Source organism: Emys orbicularis, chromosome 2 (assembly GCF_028017835.1).
Source record: "Emys orbicularis isolate rEmyOrb1 chromosome 2, rEmyOrb1.hap1, whole genome shotgun sequence".
NCBI lineage: Eukaryota > Metazoa > Chordata > Testudines > Emydidae > Emys > Emys orbicularis.
The window spans coordinates 44,201,493-44,218,545 of record NC_088684.1 but is presented as its reverse complement, the minus strand read 5'-3'; the positions used below and the strand labels follow the sequence as shown (position 1 = coordinate 44,218,545).

The 17,053-nt window shown below is 43.2% G+C and overlaps 1 protein-coding gene across 1 annotated transcript in view; it reads left to right on the top strand.

Annotated features, from left to right (window-relative positions):
- Positions 1–202: 202 nt before the first annotated feature.
- Positions 203–17,053, top strand: part of TMEM67 (transmembrane protein 67) — a 42,001-nt gene continuing 25,150 nt past the window's right edge. Inside the window, exons 1-7 of the mRNA XM_065399149.1 lie at positions 203–386; positions 3,960–4,048; positions 6,067–6,160; positions 7,591–7,690; positions 11,506–11,575; positions 11,705–11,779; positions 15,687–15,749. Of these exons, the coding sequence (XP_065255221.1) occupies positions 203–386; positions 3,960–4,048; positions 6,067–6,160; positions 7,591–7,690; positions 11,506–11,575; positions 11,705–11,779; positions 15,687–15,749 (675 nt within the window). The remainder of the gene's footprint in view (positions 387–3,959; positions 4,049–6,066; positions 6,161–7,590; positions 7,691–11,505; positions 11,576–11,704; positions 11,780–15,686; positions 15,750–17,053) is intronic.

Here is a 17,053-nt window from a genome sequence, read left to right as displayed (position 1 = left end):
GGAGTCGCACGGCCACCAGACCACCCTTTCTTCCCACGTGCAGCTCCCCCTGATTCCTAAGAAGAAGAACCCGCTTTGAACAGTTTCTGGCCCCTCTGGCTGTCCGTAGCCGGGACTGTTCTTTATTCGGCGGGGAGGCGGGGCTCGCCAATCATCGCGGGGGGGTGCGGGAGGCTTGGAGGCTGCTGGGAGCTGAGTAGCCATGGCGACGGCGGGGCGCTATGGCGCCGCTGCTCTGCTCCTGGTGCTCAGCGTGCGGCTCTCGGCTGGGCAGAGCTTCTCCCTGCCTCTGCGCCAGCCGCAGGACTGCGGCGATGCCCGTTACTTCGATATCTCCAGCCTGGCGTGCGGCCAGTGCGGGCCCCACCAGGGGCGGGGCGCCTGGGGTGAGAGCGAGCGAGGGGCCCAGCCGCGACGCGGGCCGGGGGAGTCCTGTCTCCTAGCAGGCGGGGTGGGGTGTGTAAGAAGTCTAACCTGCCCCCAGTCCCCTCAGACTAGGCACGGGGGGGGTGAACCCCCATCTCTGGGGGGAGCTGGTCTGGGAGGCTCCGCTCCGTCACGGGGTGGCAGAGCCCCTGGGCTGAGGGGGCTGCGTCATGTTACGGCCCGCCCCCCCTGCGGGCTGCGTTCACAAAGTACCCTTTAAAGCCGTGTTTGTGGTAGTCCCTGGGAGCTGAGCAGTGCGTCACCCTAAGCAGGGGCGGACGGGGAGTTTGTTCAACCTTTGGCTCTTACGACACTGAAGCGTTTGTTTTAATTAATCTTTTGCATGTCAGAAACCGGGATGTTCGCTCTTTGCCCATGAACTACCTGCGAAATGGTGACATGTCTCCAGTGATCAAACGTGGATAGTGGGGTAGTGATGCTGCCAGGGGAAAGTGGTGATCTAGAGAATTTTGTCCTAAGACTTTTTGTTTTTCAGTATAGCATAGGTGGGGTTGAGTCTGCAGTACATTCACCATCGTGGGGCAACAACTTCACCTTGTGGGAACTTTGCAAGACAAGTTTCTCATTTCTGCAGTGTTTAGTTTGTTTGTGGTTTTGGGTTTGTTTTTAAGAATAGGATTAAACCTGAAATGAAGGTCTTATTTTTATTGACTAGTTCTACTACAATAATACAGCTGAGGAAGAAATTGTCTCCTCGGACTGTGTGAATCTTGGACAGATATGAAGCAGAGAAAGAGGAAGGTTAAAAAATATATATATCATTTTGATCAGTTGAATGTCATTCTGATGTGATCAGCTTTTTCATTTCATGTAACAATTGTCCCAAGCTACAGCCTAGAAATGAGAGAACAAAGTTTGTTCTGGCTAGTCTACACTGGCAATGCTGTGCTTTAACGTGGCTTGTGTGGTTGCTGCACAGTGCTGGGAGAGAGCTCTCCCAGCGCTGTAAAAAACCCACCTCCACGAGGGGCATAGCTACCAGCACTGGGAGCCCGGTCTATACTGGCACTACAGCGCTGAAACTTGCTGCGCTCAGGGGGGTGTTTTTTCACACCCCTGAGCAAGAAAGTTGCAGTACTGTAAATTGCCAGTGTAGACAAGCCCTTAGTCTTTTTCCTTTTTGTATTAAATATGTGTGAATGTGCTCATTAACTGAAGAGTTGATAACCTTGATTAAATAAAAAGAACAGGAGTACTTGTGGCACCTTAGAGACTAACAAATTTATAAATTTGTTAGTCTCTAAGGTGCCACAAGTACTCCTTTTCTTTTTGCGGATACAGACTAACACAGCTACTACTCTGAAACTTGATTAAATACTCTTTCCGCAATATGTGGTTGATATACAATGATTATAAGTATTTCTGGGTCTTTGACATTTATAAATTTCTGCAAACATTTACTTGATCAGATAGGTCCAGTACAGTAAAACCTCAAAGATATGAACACCAGAGTTACTGACTAAATCAGTGGTCCCCAATGTGGTGCCCGTGGGCGCCATGGCGTCTAAGTGCGCCCGCGTACTGGCCGGCGGACAAGCACCCGCTGAAATGCCGCTGAGAAGCAGCTTCATCCAGAGGCGTCGCCGCTGAAAATCAGCGGCATTTCGGCAGCAACGCCTCTGGATGACGCTGCTTCTCGGCGGCATTTTGGCGGTGACGCCTATTGACATTGCCGCTTCTTGGCGGCATTTCGGCGGATGCTCGTCCGCCGGCCATGGTCCTCGGTGGCGCCAGACGAAAAAGGTTGGGGACCACTGGACTAAATGGTCAACCGGACACCATGGGGAACCAGAAGTAACCAATCAGGCAGCAGCAGAGACTTAAAGAAAAAAAGCAAATACTCTACTGTGCCTGTATCTTAAAGGTAGGCACATCTGGGCTGCCTGTCCCCCACCACCGGGCAGCCACTTACAGGTGGGAGGTGATGAATGCTATTTTTCCCTCTCCTTCCCCCCCTGGGCAGGAGGAGGACAAGCTTGCAAGCTCAGAGCCTGGGAAGAAAACTTCCTGAGCTGCTACTGAAACCTGACCTGGAGTGTAAGCTGCTGGAGATGGAGCCTGAGCTCTGGAGGAACAGCTCAGTTTTAAAGGACCACCACGTACCCACTGACACTGCGGTGCCCCAGGGTGCCTCACTCATCACCCTTGCAGCTGGGGGCTAAAACCAGCTACCTGTCCCCACCCCCACTCACTGGGCAGCCACTGCAGAGCTGTGAGCCTCTGCTCTGAGCAGTCCGCTCTGAGGAGCATCCAATAAAGGCTTGTTCAGATTTACGAACATTTCAGCGTTATGAACAACCTCCATTCCCAAGGTGTTCGGAACTCTGAGGTTCTACTGTTGAATAGCCTGAAATGAACTACAAGTTCAGTGCAATAACTAGTTCAAAGTTATGAAACAGATTGGAAGCTGAAAAAGCAGGAAAGCTTATTTTCCTCTTTGAATCTATATATAAAAACTAGGTGTGAGAAAGGCAAGATCTACTACAGTAGAACCTCAGAGTTATGAACACCAGAGTTATGAACTGACCAGTCAACCACCCACCTCATTTGGAACTGGAAATATGCAAACAGGCAGCAGGAGAGAGAGAGAAGCAAATACAGTACAGTATTGTGTTAAATGTAAACTACTAAACAAAGGAAAGCAGTATTTTTCTTCTGCATAGTAAAGTTTCAAAACTGTATTAAGTCAATGTTCAGTTGTAAACTTTTGAAAGAACCATAACATTTTGTTCAGAGTTACGAACAACCTCCATTCCTGAGGTGTTTGTAACTCTGAGTTCTACTGTATTATGCGATCTGCTCAGAGCTGAGAGCATTTAGAATAGCTTCTGTTTTAAAATGTATATACATAAAAAATTCAAAACATGCTGATGATACATGAGTATTGTATATTCATGTGAAGAAGGGAATAATAGTGATATGAAAAAGTTCTGAGAATTTTTTTAAATGGCATTGTCAAATTGAGTATTGACATAGCTCAATATTTTGCATATTTAATTTTATATCCGCTTTTGTTTTGTAATAGAAATAGCAAAAAATGTAAACAATTAGTGGCCCATTCCTGTGTGGCATGGTGTGCCCTCAACTTTCACAGCTGAAACCAGTGGAAGTTGCAAGCACTGCACATTTCACAGCATCAAGCCCATGGAATAGTATTTGAGGATAGGTTATTTTACTATTCATGTTTGAATAAAGGAAAAAATATATTTTAAAAGTACTGAATTTAAAATAGCTTACAAAATAACTGACGCTCTTTGCACACAAAAAAGACAGTTGTTTTCCTTGGCTATCTTTAATCTTTCAGAGTTATTCTGCTTTTGAAGGGTAAAAACTGAACTCTAACATGAACATTCTAAAAGGAGTGTTTTTACTGCAGTTCTTACTCAAACATTGTACTTGTTTAAGCAGGAAATTGAGAGTCTTCATTTAAGAGCTGCAGCCATTGCTCTAAAATAGAGTTGGGTTTTTTATTTGTATAAATTGGGGTGCAAAATAAAACGTTTACTTTTTAGGTATTTCATGTGTCTGTCTACCAGGATTCAAGATGGTTTCTAATAATGGTGGACCTTCTGTTATTTGTGAAAAATGCCCAGAGAATATGGTAGGTATAAGCTTTACATGTTGTGATGTGATGATACATTTTTGCAGTTTTACAGGTCTTCATGTTTCGATTTAAAAAAAAATACAAAATTTATTTAATTTTGTTTGGAAAATTTTAAACTTTGTTTTAACAGCAGTATTTTTATTTAGAACTATTCAAAATTTGTATTCAGGTATAGGTAAGAGTGCCATATTTATGAAACTTGTAATTAATCTTACAACAGTTTTAGCTGTCTATGACAAATGTGGGGAGCTTCCTTTGAATGTAAGATGAGAACATTGTTTTTAATTTTTGTGGGGAAATTTGACTTTTTTTAATGTTTAAAGGCTGTAAATTTTATGTTTGCAAAAGTGAGCCATTGCCAAGAAATGTTCAGTGAGGCTAGAATAAGGATACTGAAATAAACAGTAATACTGAATGTAAATAAGTCGATAGGCAAGTGTAAATCTGCCTAGAATAACTGTTTGGTTTGCTCATTCTCTCAACCAAATACTTTTCTAATCAAACAAGTTGTAGAACACACAGGTTGCTTAAAAGCTGACCAATTTAAGCATGATTTAAGAAAAAATAGATGCATAAAATGTCATGAGTGAGCAAACAACTTACGGGTATTCTAAATATTAGTTTAATCTCTTATTTATGTTATAGTCTTATCTTTATGGCTATGTCTACACTGCACTTTCATCGGTAAAACTTGTCGGTCAGGGGTTTGAAAAACAAAACAAAAAACCCCCCCACACCCCTGACCGACAAAAATTTTACAGACAAAAAGCCTCATTGTGGACAGTCCGAGATGCTCTGCTGACAACAAAGTTACCATCCCTCATGGGGTGGAGGGTGGGGGTATTTTTTCGGCAGGAGAGCAGCTACACTGTATACCTTACAGCGGCAGGGTAAGGTGTGCAGTGTAGAAATAGCCATGAGTCACTTAGGCTCTCTCTGTACACAAAGACTACGCCTTTATGAAGTCCCTAGGCTCACTTGTTGGTTTTTTTGCTTCTTTTTTCTTGTCTATTTTTTAGTATTTGGTCGGAAGCCTATGGCGGGGGAGGGTCGTGGTATTGCCACCCTTCCTTCTGTGCTGCCTTCAGAGCTGTGCAGCTGGAGAGCGGTGGCTGCTGGCCAGGAGCTCAGCTCTGAAGGCAGAGCCACCGCCAGCAGCAGCGCAGAAGTAAGGGTGGCATGGTATGGTATTGCCATCCTTACTTCTGTGCTGCTGCATGCAGAGCTGGGCCTTCAGTCAGCAGCCGCCACTCTCCAGCCGCCCAGTTCTGAAGGCAGCAGCCCAGAAGAAAGAGGTATGGTATTGCCAACCTTACTTCTGCGCCGCTGCTGGCAGGGTGCTGCCCTCAGAACTGGGCACCTGGCTAACAGCTGCCGCTCTCCTGCCAGCAGCAGTGCATAAGTAAGGGTAGCAGTACTGCAACCCCACATACAATAACTTTGTGACACCCCCCCCCCCTAATTCCTTTTTGGGTCAGGACCCCAACAATTATACCATTGTGAAATTTCACATTTAAATAGCTGAAAATTATTATTTTTAAAGTCCAGTGACCGTGAAATTGACCAAAATGGACCATGAATTTGGTAGGGCCCTACCTATAATCACTTCTGCATTGGTGATAACCATAGCATTCTTTTTGTTGTTGTTGTTAGATGTTGTTACTCCATTTCTATTGTAAAACAAGCACTTTTAAACACTATTTCCAAGATGGCATAAATGGATTTCAACTAATGCTTTTTAAAAAAAACCTAACTAAAAACTCCTCTTGTACCCTAACTAGGTACTGTATTGTGACCCCAAACCTCTGAAAAGATCAGTCGGATCCTTAAGTCTGAATGGAGCCCCATTGAATATATTGATGGTTCTCCTTGCTAGGGTCTTTAGTATGTTCTTCAGACAGCTTTGTGAATGTTATGCATGTTAGAATACCTGAATAATTTATATTTTAAATAATGTATTTCAGTTCTAGAGGACTTTTATAAAGGATTTTACAAATATTTTAAACTTTATTTAGAGTGGCGTTACTGAAGATGGGTGGAATTGTATTACTTGTCCTAAAGGCTTAACTACAGAAGGAAAATGTAAATGCGCCATTAATGAAATTTTAGGTAAGTAATCTATACACAATATGAAATGTTGTTCTTAAACATCTGAGTTTATCAAAACAGCATTGTGTGATAACTCTGGCTTGCTGTGGTAATAAAGTATTGATGTTTACAGTTCTAATGTAAAAAAAAGTATTCATCTTGTTTTTTAAACCCATCTCCCCCAAAAAACCACAAACCCATAGCAGACAAAACTGTGTCCTCTAGCCATTATTCCTTGCATTTGAAAGTAGAAAATAAAACTAAAGACTGATTATTCTTACCGGACCCCTTCTGCCTACCCCTGGCAAGTGTAGAATGATCTCTGTATATCCTGATTTTTCTAGACCTGCTTGAAGCATAAAAGGCTTCTGTCAATTTGGTGTATTTAAGATCTTACTCATTGCTGCAAGGTAGCACAGTTCTGAAAAACTCTTAACAGGAATTATTGTAACTGAATCATATGTCTCCTATTTCAAACCCTTTTGGATGTAGAGAAGCCTGATTATTATTATTTATCTTACACTGAAAATAAGAGCAATACAAGATACAATGTTATCCTCACCTCATAGCTTGCTTTCTGGCTACATACAGGCTCGGGAACTTGCTGTAGAAATGTTTAGTATTGGTTACACAAAAGAGTAGGGTTTTTTTGTTCTTTTAAAAACAGAAACCAGATGTCTTTGTACTAGGTTCATTCTTCCTGATCATTGATTTAAGTCTTAATAATGTGACTGAGGGTGGCTTTAAGATACACCCAACTGTCGTTTAATGTTAGAAAAAGAATACCAGTTTAAGAACCAGAATACATTTTTAGCTGAAACCTCTCCCTTTAAGCATCATGAGAGTTACAAAATACATTTCTTATCCCCATAGCAAGTAGTCTAAAAACTAAGTTTAAAAAAAAAAAAGGGGAAAAACTTAACCACCAAAGAGCTTTGGGGGGAAAAAATCTTGCGTTTGTGATATGTTCACATGTGCATCATCTTTGCACAGCATCTGTAATTTAGTTCTTTAACACTATTAAACTGTGGTTTTATTAGTTGCTTTAGAAAGCTTAAATTTCGAAATTTAAGCTATTTTATCCCATAAAAATGATTAAATTACTGCTGTTCAAAGAGAATTATTTCTTACTTCAAAATTTTGCAATTTAGTTACAAATATCCTGTTTTGAATATAAATTCCTCCTTAACACAAGTGTAGAGAAACTCGCTTCATTTTTGTCCCTGGCTTATAATTAAAACTACTAGGGTGTGTGTATTACTTACACAGGATATTTGTTAATTGTGACTCCGGAGTTTTACAAAATGCAAACTGATTTTGTATTAATTTCTGAGCCAGATTTTCCTAGATATGTTCTTTAAAAGCATTATTTTTGTAAGCAGCTTTAACACCTATGCGGAATACTCTATAGCATGTTATTGCTCACATTTACATTTTTTTCCCCCACTTAGTGGAAAGAGATGTTAATGGCACGTTGTTGAATGAAGCATTGTGTATACGCTGTGATGCAAATGAACCATCATTCTCTGCTTCAAATGTCTTGGGAGATAGGTAAGTATTCTTGCTTCTAAATGTATGTATTCAGATCTGCTTTGTATGGATCCTGATGATGATTGTGATTTAAATGGAATGCTCCCCGGGAACAAACTATCTGTTGGATAAAAAATGAATACTTCTGGTTAATTGGGGCATTCTCTCTTGCATATACTATAGATGTCCCTATTGCTTTGTGGCAATCTAAATAGCAGTAAGACAAGAGGTTTCAACTCATGTTCAAGTCAGCGGGAGTAGAGGTTGCTAAATATCTTGCAGGGCCAGTATCCTAAATTTGCAACTCCAGTCTTTCTTCTGACTGATGATAGAGTGGGAACAACGTGTTCTTATATTAATATGTACTGCTTTATTTGTTGCTAATTGAATAATAGTGGAAATGAGCTGGTAAAATTAATTTTTGTCCAGCTCCCATTGAAAACCACGGAAAGCCTCCCACTGACTTCATTGGGATTAGTCTCAGGCCTCTAATAAACATTGTGCTATGAACACAGAAGGGGGAAAAAAAGACTCGATACTTGAGCTGAAATGTGATCCCAGGACTTAATTTGAAGTTTTGAACACAAGAATAGCCATACTGGATTAGACCAATGGTCCATCTAGCCCAGTATCCTGTCTTCCAACAGTGACAAGTGCCAGATGCTTCAGAGAGAATGAAGAGAATAGGACAATTGTTGAGTGATTCATTCATTCCCTGTCATCTACTCCCAGCTTCTAACAGTCCCAGATTTAGGAACAACCAGAGCATGGGGTTGTGTTTCTGAACATCTTGGCTAATAGCAATTGATGGACCGGCAGTGTTGTAGCTGTGTTGGTCCCAGGATATTAGAGAGACATGATGGGTGAGGTAATATCTTTAGTTGGATCAACTTCTATTGGTGAGAGAGACAAGCTTTCAAGCTTACACAGAGCTGAAGGAGAGCTCTGTGCAAGCTTGTCTTTCTCACCAGTAGAAGTTGGTCTCTCTTCTAGGGTGAACAGCCCTAGTCTTTTTTTAATCTCTCCTCGTATGCAGTCTGTTCCATACCCCTACCCATTTTTGTTGCCCTTCTCTGTACCTCTTCCAATATATCTTTTTTGAGATGGGTGACCAAATCCGCATGCAGTATTCAAGATGTGGACATACCATGAATTTATATAAGGAGCTGAGGGGTGAAAACATTTTCTGTTTTATTATCTATCCCTTTCCTAAGGGTTCCTAACATTGTTAGCTTTTTTTTTGACTGCCCCTGCACATTGAGTGGATGTTTTCAGAGAACTATTTACAGCTGACTGCAAGACCTTTCTTGAGTGGTAGTTGCTAATTTAGAACCCATCAATTTTCTATGTATAGTTTAGGATTTTTTTCTAGTGTGCATTACATGGCACTTACCAACACTGAATTTCATCAGGCATTTTGTTGTTCAGTCACCCAGTTTTGTGAGATCCCTTTATATTTCTTCATGATTGGCTTTGGACTAAACCAGTGCTTTTGAAATCATGGGTCGCGACCCAGTACTGGGTCACAGCATGTAAAGCACTGGGTTGCCTTGCTCTGGTCAGCACTGCAGACTGGGACATTAAAAGTCCCGTCAGCGGTGCTGCCCAGCTAAGGCAGGCTAGTGCCTACCTTCTCCGACACCATGCTGCGCCCTGGAAGCGGCCAGCAGTGGATCTGGCTTCTAGGCGGGGGGGCCACAGGGCTCTCCTCGCTGCCCCCCATCCCGAGCACTGGCTCTGCATTCACATTGGCCGGAAACTGGCTAATGGGAGCTGCGGTGGGGGGGCGCGGTGCCTGTGGGCGAGAGTTGTGCAAAGTGGCTTGCGCACCTCCGCCTAGGAGCCGGACCTGTTGCTGGCTGCTTCCGGGGTGCAGCGTGGTCTGTGGTGCCAGGACAGGCGGGAAGCCTGCCTCTGCACCCTGGCTGCACCGCTGGGAGCCACCGGAAGTAAGTCCGGGCCCCAATCCCTGCCCCAGCTCTGAGCCCCCCCAAACCCAGAACCCCTTCCTGCACCCCAACCCCCCCAGCCCCACCCCAGAGCCTGCACCCCCAGCCCAGAGCCTTGACCCCCTCCAGCCTGAGCCCCCCAAACACAGAGCTCCTCCTTCACCCCAAGCCCCCCATCCCTGGTCCCTCCCCAGAGCCTGCACCCCCAGCCCAGAGCCCTGACCCCCTCCTGCACCCCAACACCCTGCCTCAGCCCAAAGCCCCCTCCACACCCTGAACCCCTAATTCCCAGCTCCACCCCGCAGCCCTCACCCCTGCACCCCAACCGTCTGCCCCAGCCCTGAGCCACTCCCAAACCCCTCATCCCCAGTTCCGTTGGGTCGCGGGCATCAATAATTTTCTTCAACTGGGTTCCCAGAAAAAAAAAAAGTTTAGTCCAGTGGTTTTCAAACATCTTGAGTAATTTTGTATTTCTGCAAATTTTGTCACTGACTGCACTGCTCCTAAAGCATGGGGAATGTTGTCTGGGCTTGCCGAGGGAAGGCAGCTGTGCTTTATGGCTGGGGCGGGGGAACGAGGTTGGAAACTGCTGCAAAGGATGAACGGTGTTCAGCTTTGCGGTGGTGACTCATCCCCAGGAATGTCAGGTCTGAAGGCTAATAAAGGTGGGCATTCAAAGCCCCTTTTTCCATGCAGCAGAGAAGGCAGCACCCACCCTCCTTCCCCTAGAGATGGCGAATATCTGATTGGGTTAGGACCTCCTGTGGGCATTGTGCTAGTCACTCCTTTTTAAGGGGGGCTGGAAAGGAATTTTTCCTGCACCAGATTGGCTTCAGTGGAATGAGTTTTTTTCCACCTTCCCCACAGCAGGTATCAGGGAGGACCTTTTCTGGTAAGAAGAAAAGGTGGTAGGCTATATGTCACAACTTATTTTGTAAGTGTGAGGCGGATGTCCAGTGCAGGTACTCCATAGGGAAGGCATCCAGTGACCAGATAAATGGCCTGGCAAAGGACTTAAAAGAACGTGCAGGATAAAGGAACAGAACGGGGGAAGGGGGTTGGGGTCTCCTATGATTAGTACAGCAGGGAGCCAACCCCGCTTCCCCCACACACACACCGTTCTTATAGCTTACCTTAACCATCTTACGAGGAGGGTGATGAGCCATGGGTTGGCTGGGGGCACCTGGATGGAAAATGAAGGGGGACTGATGGAAGCCCTGGGTAATGATATGAAGAAGCATGAATTTGCCTGCACTGTACACTTTCTGCTGGGTAGTCCCAGACATCTATATAATAAAGTTGCAGCCTGATTAAAATCCATATCAGGTATCTCCTGTCCTCCTTTCGGTATACCCAGACAACTGTTTACCCCTTTTTCCGTATCATTTATTAGTATGTTGAACAGCATTGGTCCCAATACAGATCCCTGCTATTTACCATTTTCCATTATGAAATCTGACCATTTATTCCTACTCTTTGTTTCCTACTTCAACTAGTTACTGATCCATGAGAGGACCTTCCCTTTTATCCCATGTCTGCTTATTTTGCTTAAGAGCCTTTGGTGAGGGACCTGGTCAAAGGCATTCTGAAAGTCCAAGAAAACTATAGCCACTGGATCACTCTTGTCCATATGCTTGTTGACCCTCTCATAGAATTCTAGTAGATTGGTGAGGCATGATTTCTCTTTACAAAAGCTTTGCTGATTCTTCCCCAACATATGTTCATCTTCTGTGGTTCTTGCTACACATTGCACTCTCCGTAATTGAACAAACTTGTTCTAATCTAACGTTTGAAGAGAATAGCTTGCTTAACATTATAAAGTCTTATAGTTAACCCTATTTTAAGTGTTTTCATGTTTATATTTGTGTGTGTGTGTGTGATTTATAGGTGTATAAGATGTGAACAAACATTCATCAATATAAGTGAGTCTTGTGACTGTTCGGACCCAAATATTTTGGTAAGTGAAACAGTTTATATCAAAGTGTAAAGGAAAAAAGTTATGTTGTAAAGTGTGGTGTGTGTGTGTGTGTGTGTGTGTGTATGTATAAATATATAACTGGAATTTGTCTTAATTTTATCTTTTCAGACTGGAGGGTTATGCTTCAGTAACAGCAGAAACTTCCCCTCAAAGGCAGTTGCAACTGTACGTTATGGACAGCTAGTAAGTGTTTTTGTTCTTAACATGATCAAGCTTCATGTTATATATTATGAATAGGTTTTTTGTGCTGAAATGTTTTAAGAGCATTTTGTTACCCAACTTAATTTTAATGGAACATTTTCTCATGCCTGGTATTATTTCAGTTTTTCATCTACTTATGTATCTTGCAAAGTCAGTTTATTTTCCATGCTCTACCCCAATCTGCTGCACATACAGTAGTCTCTCAGTGAGATGGTTTATGTGAGGAAGTACTTATCGATCAAGGAAATAGCATGGTCAATTGGTTTAATTAGGGCCTGAAGTCTAGAGGCCAGGGTAATAGTCCTGATTCTGTAAATAATTTGGTGTGACCTTGGACAAGTCACCTAAATTTTCAATGGCTCCGTTTCTCTGTGATGATTATTGGAGGATAGCTAATGTGGAGCCACTTTAAAAAAAAAAAAAAAAAAGGGCTCCAGAGGTGATCCTGGCTATTACAGGCCAGTAAGCCTAACTTCAGTACCAGGAAAATTGTTTGAAACTATAGTAAAAAACAGAATTATTAGACAGATGAACACAATTTGTTGGGGGAAGAGTCAACGTGGCTTTTGTAATCATGCCTCACCAATCTATTAGAATTCTTTGAGGGAGTCAACAAACATGTGGACATGGTGATCCAGTGAATATAGTGTACTTGGACTTTCAGAAAGCTTTTGACAAGCTTTTCACCAAAGGCTCTTAAAGTAAGCAGACCTGATATAAGGGGGAAGTTTCTCTCACGGATCAGTAACTGGTTAAAAGACAGGTGTGACAGCATGACTCACCACTGTGTTGCCTCCCGCTGGCTGTCCTGGGAATTAGCACTGCACCCTCTCTTGGTGATGTCTCGCCCACTGGCACCTCTGTTCCTGGACCCACTTCACTCCCAGGACCGCAGCATCCTTTTCAGTGACACTGCCCTCCAGCTGTGCACACTATGTTCCCCCCCTTCCAGGGGGACCTGCAGTCTACTGTCCAGCCACTTCCTTCAGTGGCAAACTGCAGTTCACGGTCTAGCCACTTGCCACATGGCTCCAGCACCCTCTTTGCATCAGGGCCTCAATCTGCAGATCCCTGCAGCCTGTCAGGAGCTGCCTTTAGCTCTCTGGGTTTCTGCCTGCAGCACTGCGCTGTCCAGGGTGCTTGCTGTCCTCTGCCTGCAAGGCAGCCTGTCCTCATCCTTTCTCAAGCTCTAAGAAGTGACTGAAACTGCTCAGTTCTGCAGCCCTTCTTATATGGGCCAGCCCAGCCCTGATTGGCTGCTCCTATAAGCCCTTCTGTGATTGGCTGCCTTCTGCAAAGCCTCCCTAGGGCTGCCTTTAACCCTTTTTCTGCAAGAGTGGGGCTGACACCCCATCACAACAGGAAACAAAGGGTAGGAATAAATGGTCAGTTTTCAAAATGGAGAGAGGTAAATAGTGGTGTCCCCCAGGGATCTGTATTGGGACCAGTTGCTGATGAACATATTCATAAATGATCTGGAAAAGGGGTAAACAGTGAGGTGACACAATTAGCAGTCAATACTAAATTACTGAAGATAGTTACATCCAAAGCATACTGCGAAGAGTTAAGAAGAGATCTCACAAATCTGCGTGACTGGGCAGATGAAATTCAATATTGATGAATGCAAAGTAATGCACACTGGAAAATATAATTCCAAGTATACATACAAAATGATGGTCTTGTAGCAGTTCAGACCCACCGCCGCGGCACCTCCTGCTGGTCAATAGCTCTCTTGGACCACCAGGGTGCCTTTTCTTAGCGGTGTCTCACTCGTCGTTACTTCCACTTCCTCCACGGTCTCGACCAGCATTGCTCCTGGACCACAGAGTCCTCTTTGGGACACAGCTCTCCAGCTGTGCCCCAGCCTGCTGTCTCCCCCCCTTTCAGGGACAGGTAGTCCTGAGTCCTTCCACTTACCTCAGCAGCCAGCTGCAATCTCTAGTCTAGCCTCTGGCTTCAGGGGCAAATTGCAGTCTGGATTTAGGCCACTCTCCTCATTGGCAAGTAGGGGTAAAGAGAGCAGGGGGAACCAGACCCACCTGCTACCCTGGGTCCCATACCAGGAACCCTATAGCTGGCAGCCACTTACTGCCCCTCCTCCTATTCCCTCTGCCTACTTTCCCTAGGCCTCTTCCCCTGTAGCCCTCGCACCTTCCCTGCCCTTGCTTCAAGGCCTCAGTCTGGCCATGGTCAGCCAAGAGATCCCCTATTGTTCTGCTACTCTGCCCAGCACTACAGTATCTCCAGTGCTTCTCAGCAGACAGTCCTTCTCCTTTGCCCTCCAGGGAAAGGACTGCCCCTTGCTCTGCTGAGCAGCCCTTTATATATGGGCTGCTCCAGCAAACCTTCTCCTGATTGGCTGAGTTCTATGCCCCCTCTCCCTTCCCTTTCCTCAAACCCTTCTCCTGCCTGTGTGGGGCAGCTGCCCCACCACAGGTCTAAATCAGTGGTCACCACTCAAGAAAGAGATCTTGGAGTTATTGTGGATAGTTCTCTGAAAACATCTTCTCAATGTGCAGCAACAGTCAGAATGTTAGAAACCGTTAGGAAAGGCATAGATAAAACAGAAAATAAAATGCCACTAGATAAATCAATGATATGTACACATCTTGAATACTCTGTGCAGTTCTGGTCACCCCATCTCAAAGAAGAAATATTAGAAATGGAAAAAGATAGAGGAGGACAACAAAAATGATTAATATGAAACAGTTGCCATATGAAGAGAGATTTAAAAGACTGGGACGGTTCAGCCTCGAAAAGAAATGACTAAGGGAGGATATGATAGAGGTCTATAAAGTCATCAATGGTGTGGAGAAAGTGAATTGGGAAGTGTTATTTACTCCTTCACATAATGCAAGAACCAGGGGTCACCCAATGAAATTAATAGGCAGCAGGTTTAAAAGAGACAAAAGGAAATACTTCCTCACACAAAGCAATCAACCCATGGAACTTGTTGCCAGGAGATATTGTGAAGGCCCAAACTATAACTGTATTAAAAAAACAATTAGATAAGTTCATCAATGGCTATTATCCAAGAGGGTCAGGGATGCAATCCCATGCTCTGGGTGTCCCTACGCCTCTGACTGCCAAATGCTGGGACTGGAAGGCAGGGGATGGATTACTTGATGATTGCCCTGTTTTGTTCATTCCCTCTGAAGCACCTGGCACTGGCCACTGTTAGAAGACAGGATACTGGGCTAGATGGACCATTGGGCTGACCAAGTATGGCCCTTCTTTTGTTCTTCTGTTCAGAATTGAAGAGTGCTTTATGAAAGAGAGGAGGAGAAAAGTAGTGTGTTTTAAAGCAAGATTAGTCATGCTTTCTAAATAGTTTCAGTTACTGAAAACAGGCCTTCAGTTTGTATTTCATAGACAAAAGATACCTTTTTTCATTTTAGATCTGTCTAGTTGCATTATTTCCCTTTTTATTACTGTTATCAAACTCAGTGAGTTTTAGCAAATAAAGCCCGGAAGCTGTTTCACATACATGGACCTTTGTACCTGCCCAGAACCTCTTTGAAGTCACTGGCACCCCTCAAGGGCAGTACGATCTGCCCATGTGTGGCAGCGTGCAGGTTCAAAGCTTAAGTCTTTCTTTTTTGGTTCAGGCATTAATATCTTGGAGAAAATATATCTTATTGAAGCAGCACAAACTTTTCCTTTCCTATAGTCTACCTGTTTTGTACCAAGCTGTAGCTCTGAGTGATAGATCAATTCCAAAGGGACATTATTTTTCAAGGAAAAGAGCTTTTAGAAAAGTTAGAAAAATAGTCCCAAGTCTTTCAATTGGCATGCCATATTATTTTCCGGACTCTGATATATTGAGTTAATTGACATTCTATTTACAGCTGAAAACAGATACTGTGATGCAATGGTTCCTTATTTACAGGGTATAACAGTGGTATCAGCATGGTTTCTGAAAAACCTACAAGCATCAGCGGCTGCTTGTTGGGTAAGTTTTGAGCATGTTTTGAATTTGTATCTTGTATTTTACTTAAAAGAAATATTAATCTGATAAATCTGAAATACATAATACATGGCACTTTAATTTTTGAAACTTGATGTATTCAATTTATTTTTAAAGAAAACTTATTTTGAGATGACAGTATACATGGCAGAGAAAATTGATACTGTGTTTTTTAAAAAGAACATTAGACAGTAATCAATGCTAGTGGGAGTTATAGTATAGGAGAATCTTCACTTTTTTGTGAATTAATCTTCTTAGAAAGACTACCCCTCTCCCCCCCCCCGCAAAAAAAAAGACTAAAAGGTTATGAGAATGTATAGGTTTTTAGTTTGATTTATCCTAAAGGTGAAGCCTTTCCTTAATTTACAAACAGTAAATTTGTTTTATTGAAAATTGAGATTTAAATTTGATTTTTTTTTAAATATTTTGTTACTTGAGTTTGCTTTTTCTTTTATTAGCTCAGCTTTGGTTAATTGGAGCCTTTTCTGACCACAGAGAAGAGAGCACTTATGGTTAAGGCACTAGACAGGGATTGAGAAGATCAGAGTTCATTTTCCTACTCTGCCACAGATTTCTTGTGTGATCTTGGGCAAATCACTTAGCCTCTTTGTGCCTCAATCAACCATCTACAGTATTAAGTAGGGATGATATTAGTTCAATGTTTTTTTTAGGATTAATCCATTAATGTTTAAGAAATGCTTGGACTCTAAGAGGGTGGGGACCACATAAATACCTACATATAGTTTTGTGTCTTGTACAAGTCACAGCAAGTGACTAGAACAAAAGGAATTTAAGAAAGAGAGCTACAATGTGTAAACAAGGGTTTATTTGAAAACCTAGAAATCTGATATACACCTCTACCCCGATATAACACGAATTCGGATATAACGCGATGAAGCAGCGCTCTGGGGGGGCGGGCCTGTGCACTCCGGTGGATCAAAGCAAGTTCGATATAACGCGGTTTCACCTAAAATGCGGTAAGATTTTTTTGGCTCCCGAGGACAGCGTTATATAGGGGTAGAGGTGTACTTAAAATAAAATAAAAAATCCTGCATGACCAGCGGTCATCTTACCTTGGCTGTTTGATGATATTCATCATTGGTTCAAATTTTCAGTGATGATTGGCTGCTGGCTTTACCAATTGGCTTTGAATTAATCATTGAGCTTTAATCTCTACAAAGAGAAATAATCACCACAGAGTCTGCCTTCTCTGTTTTCTCCTATGTTATGTAAATCTTCAGTATGATGGAACATGCGCTGAAGATGAAGTAGATGATGCTTATCAACTT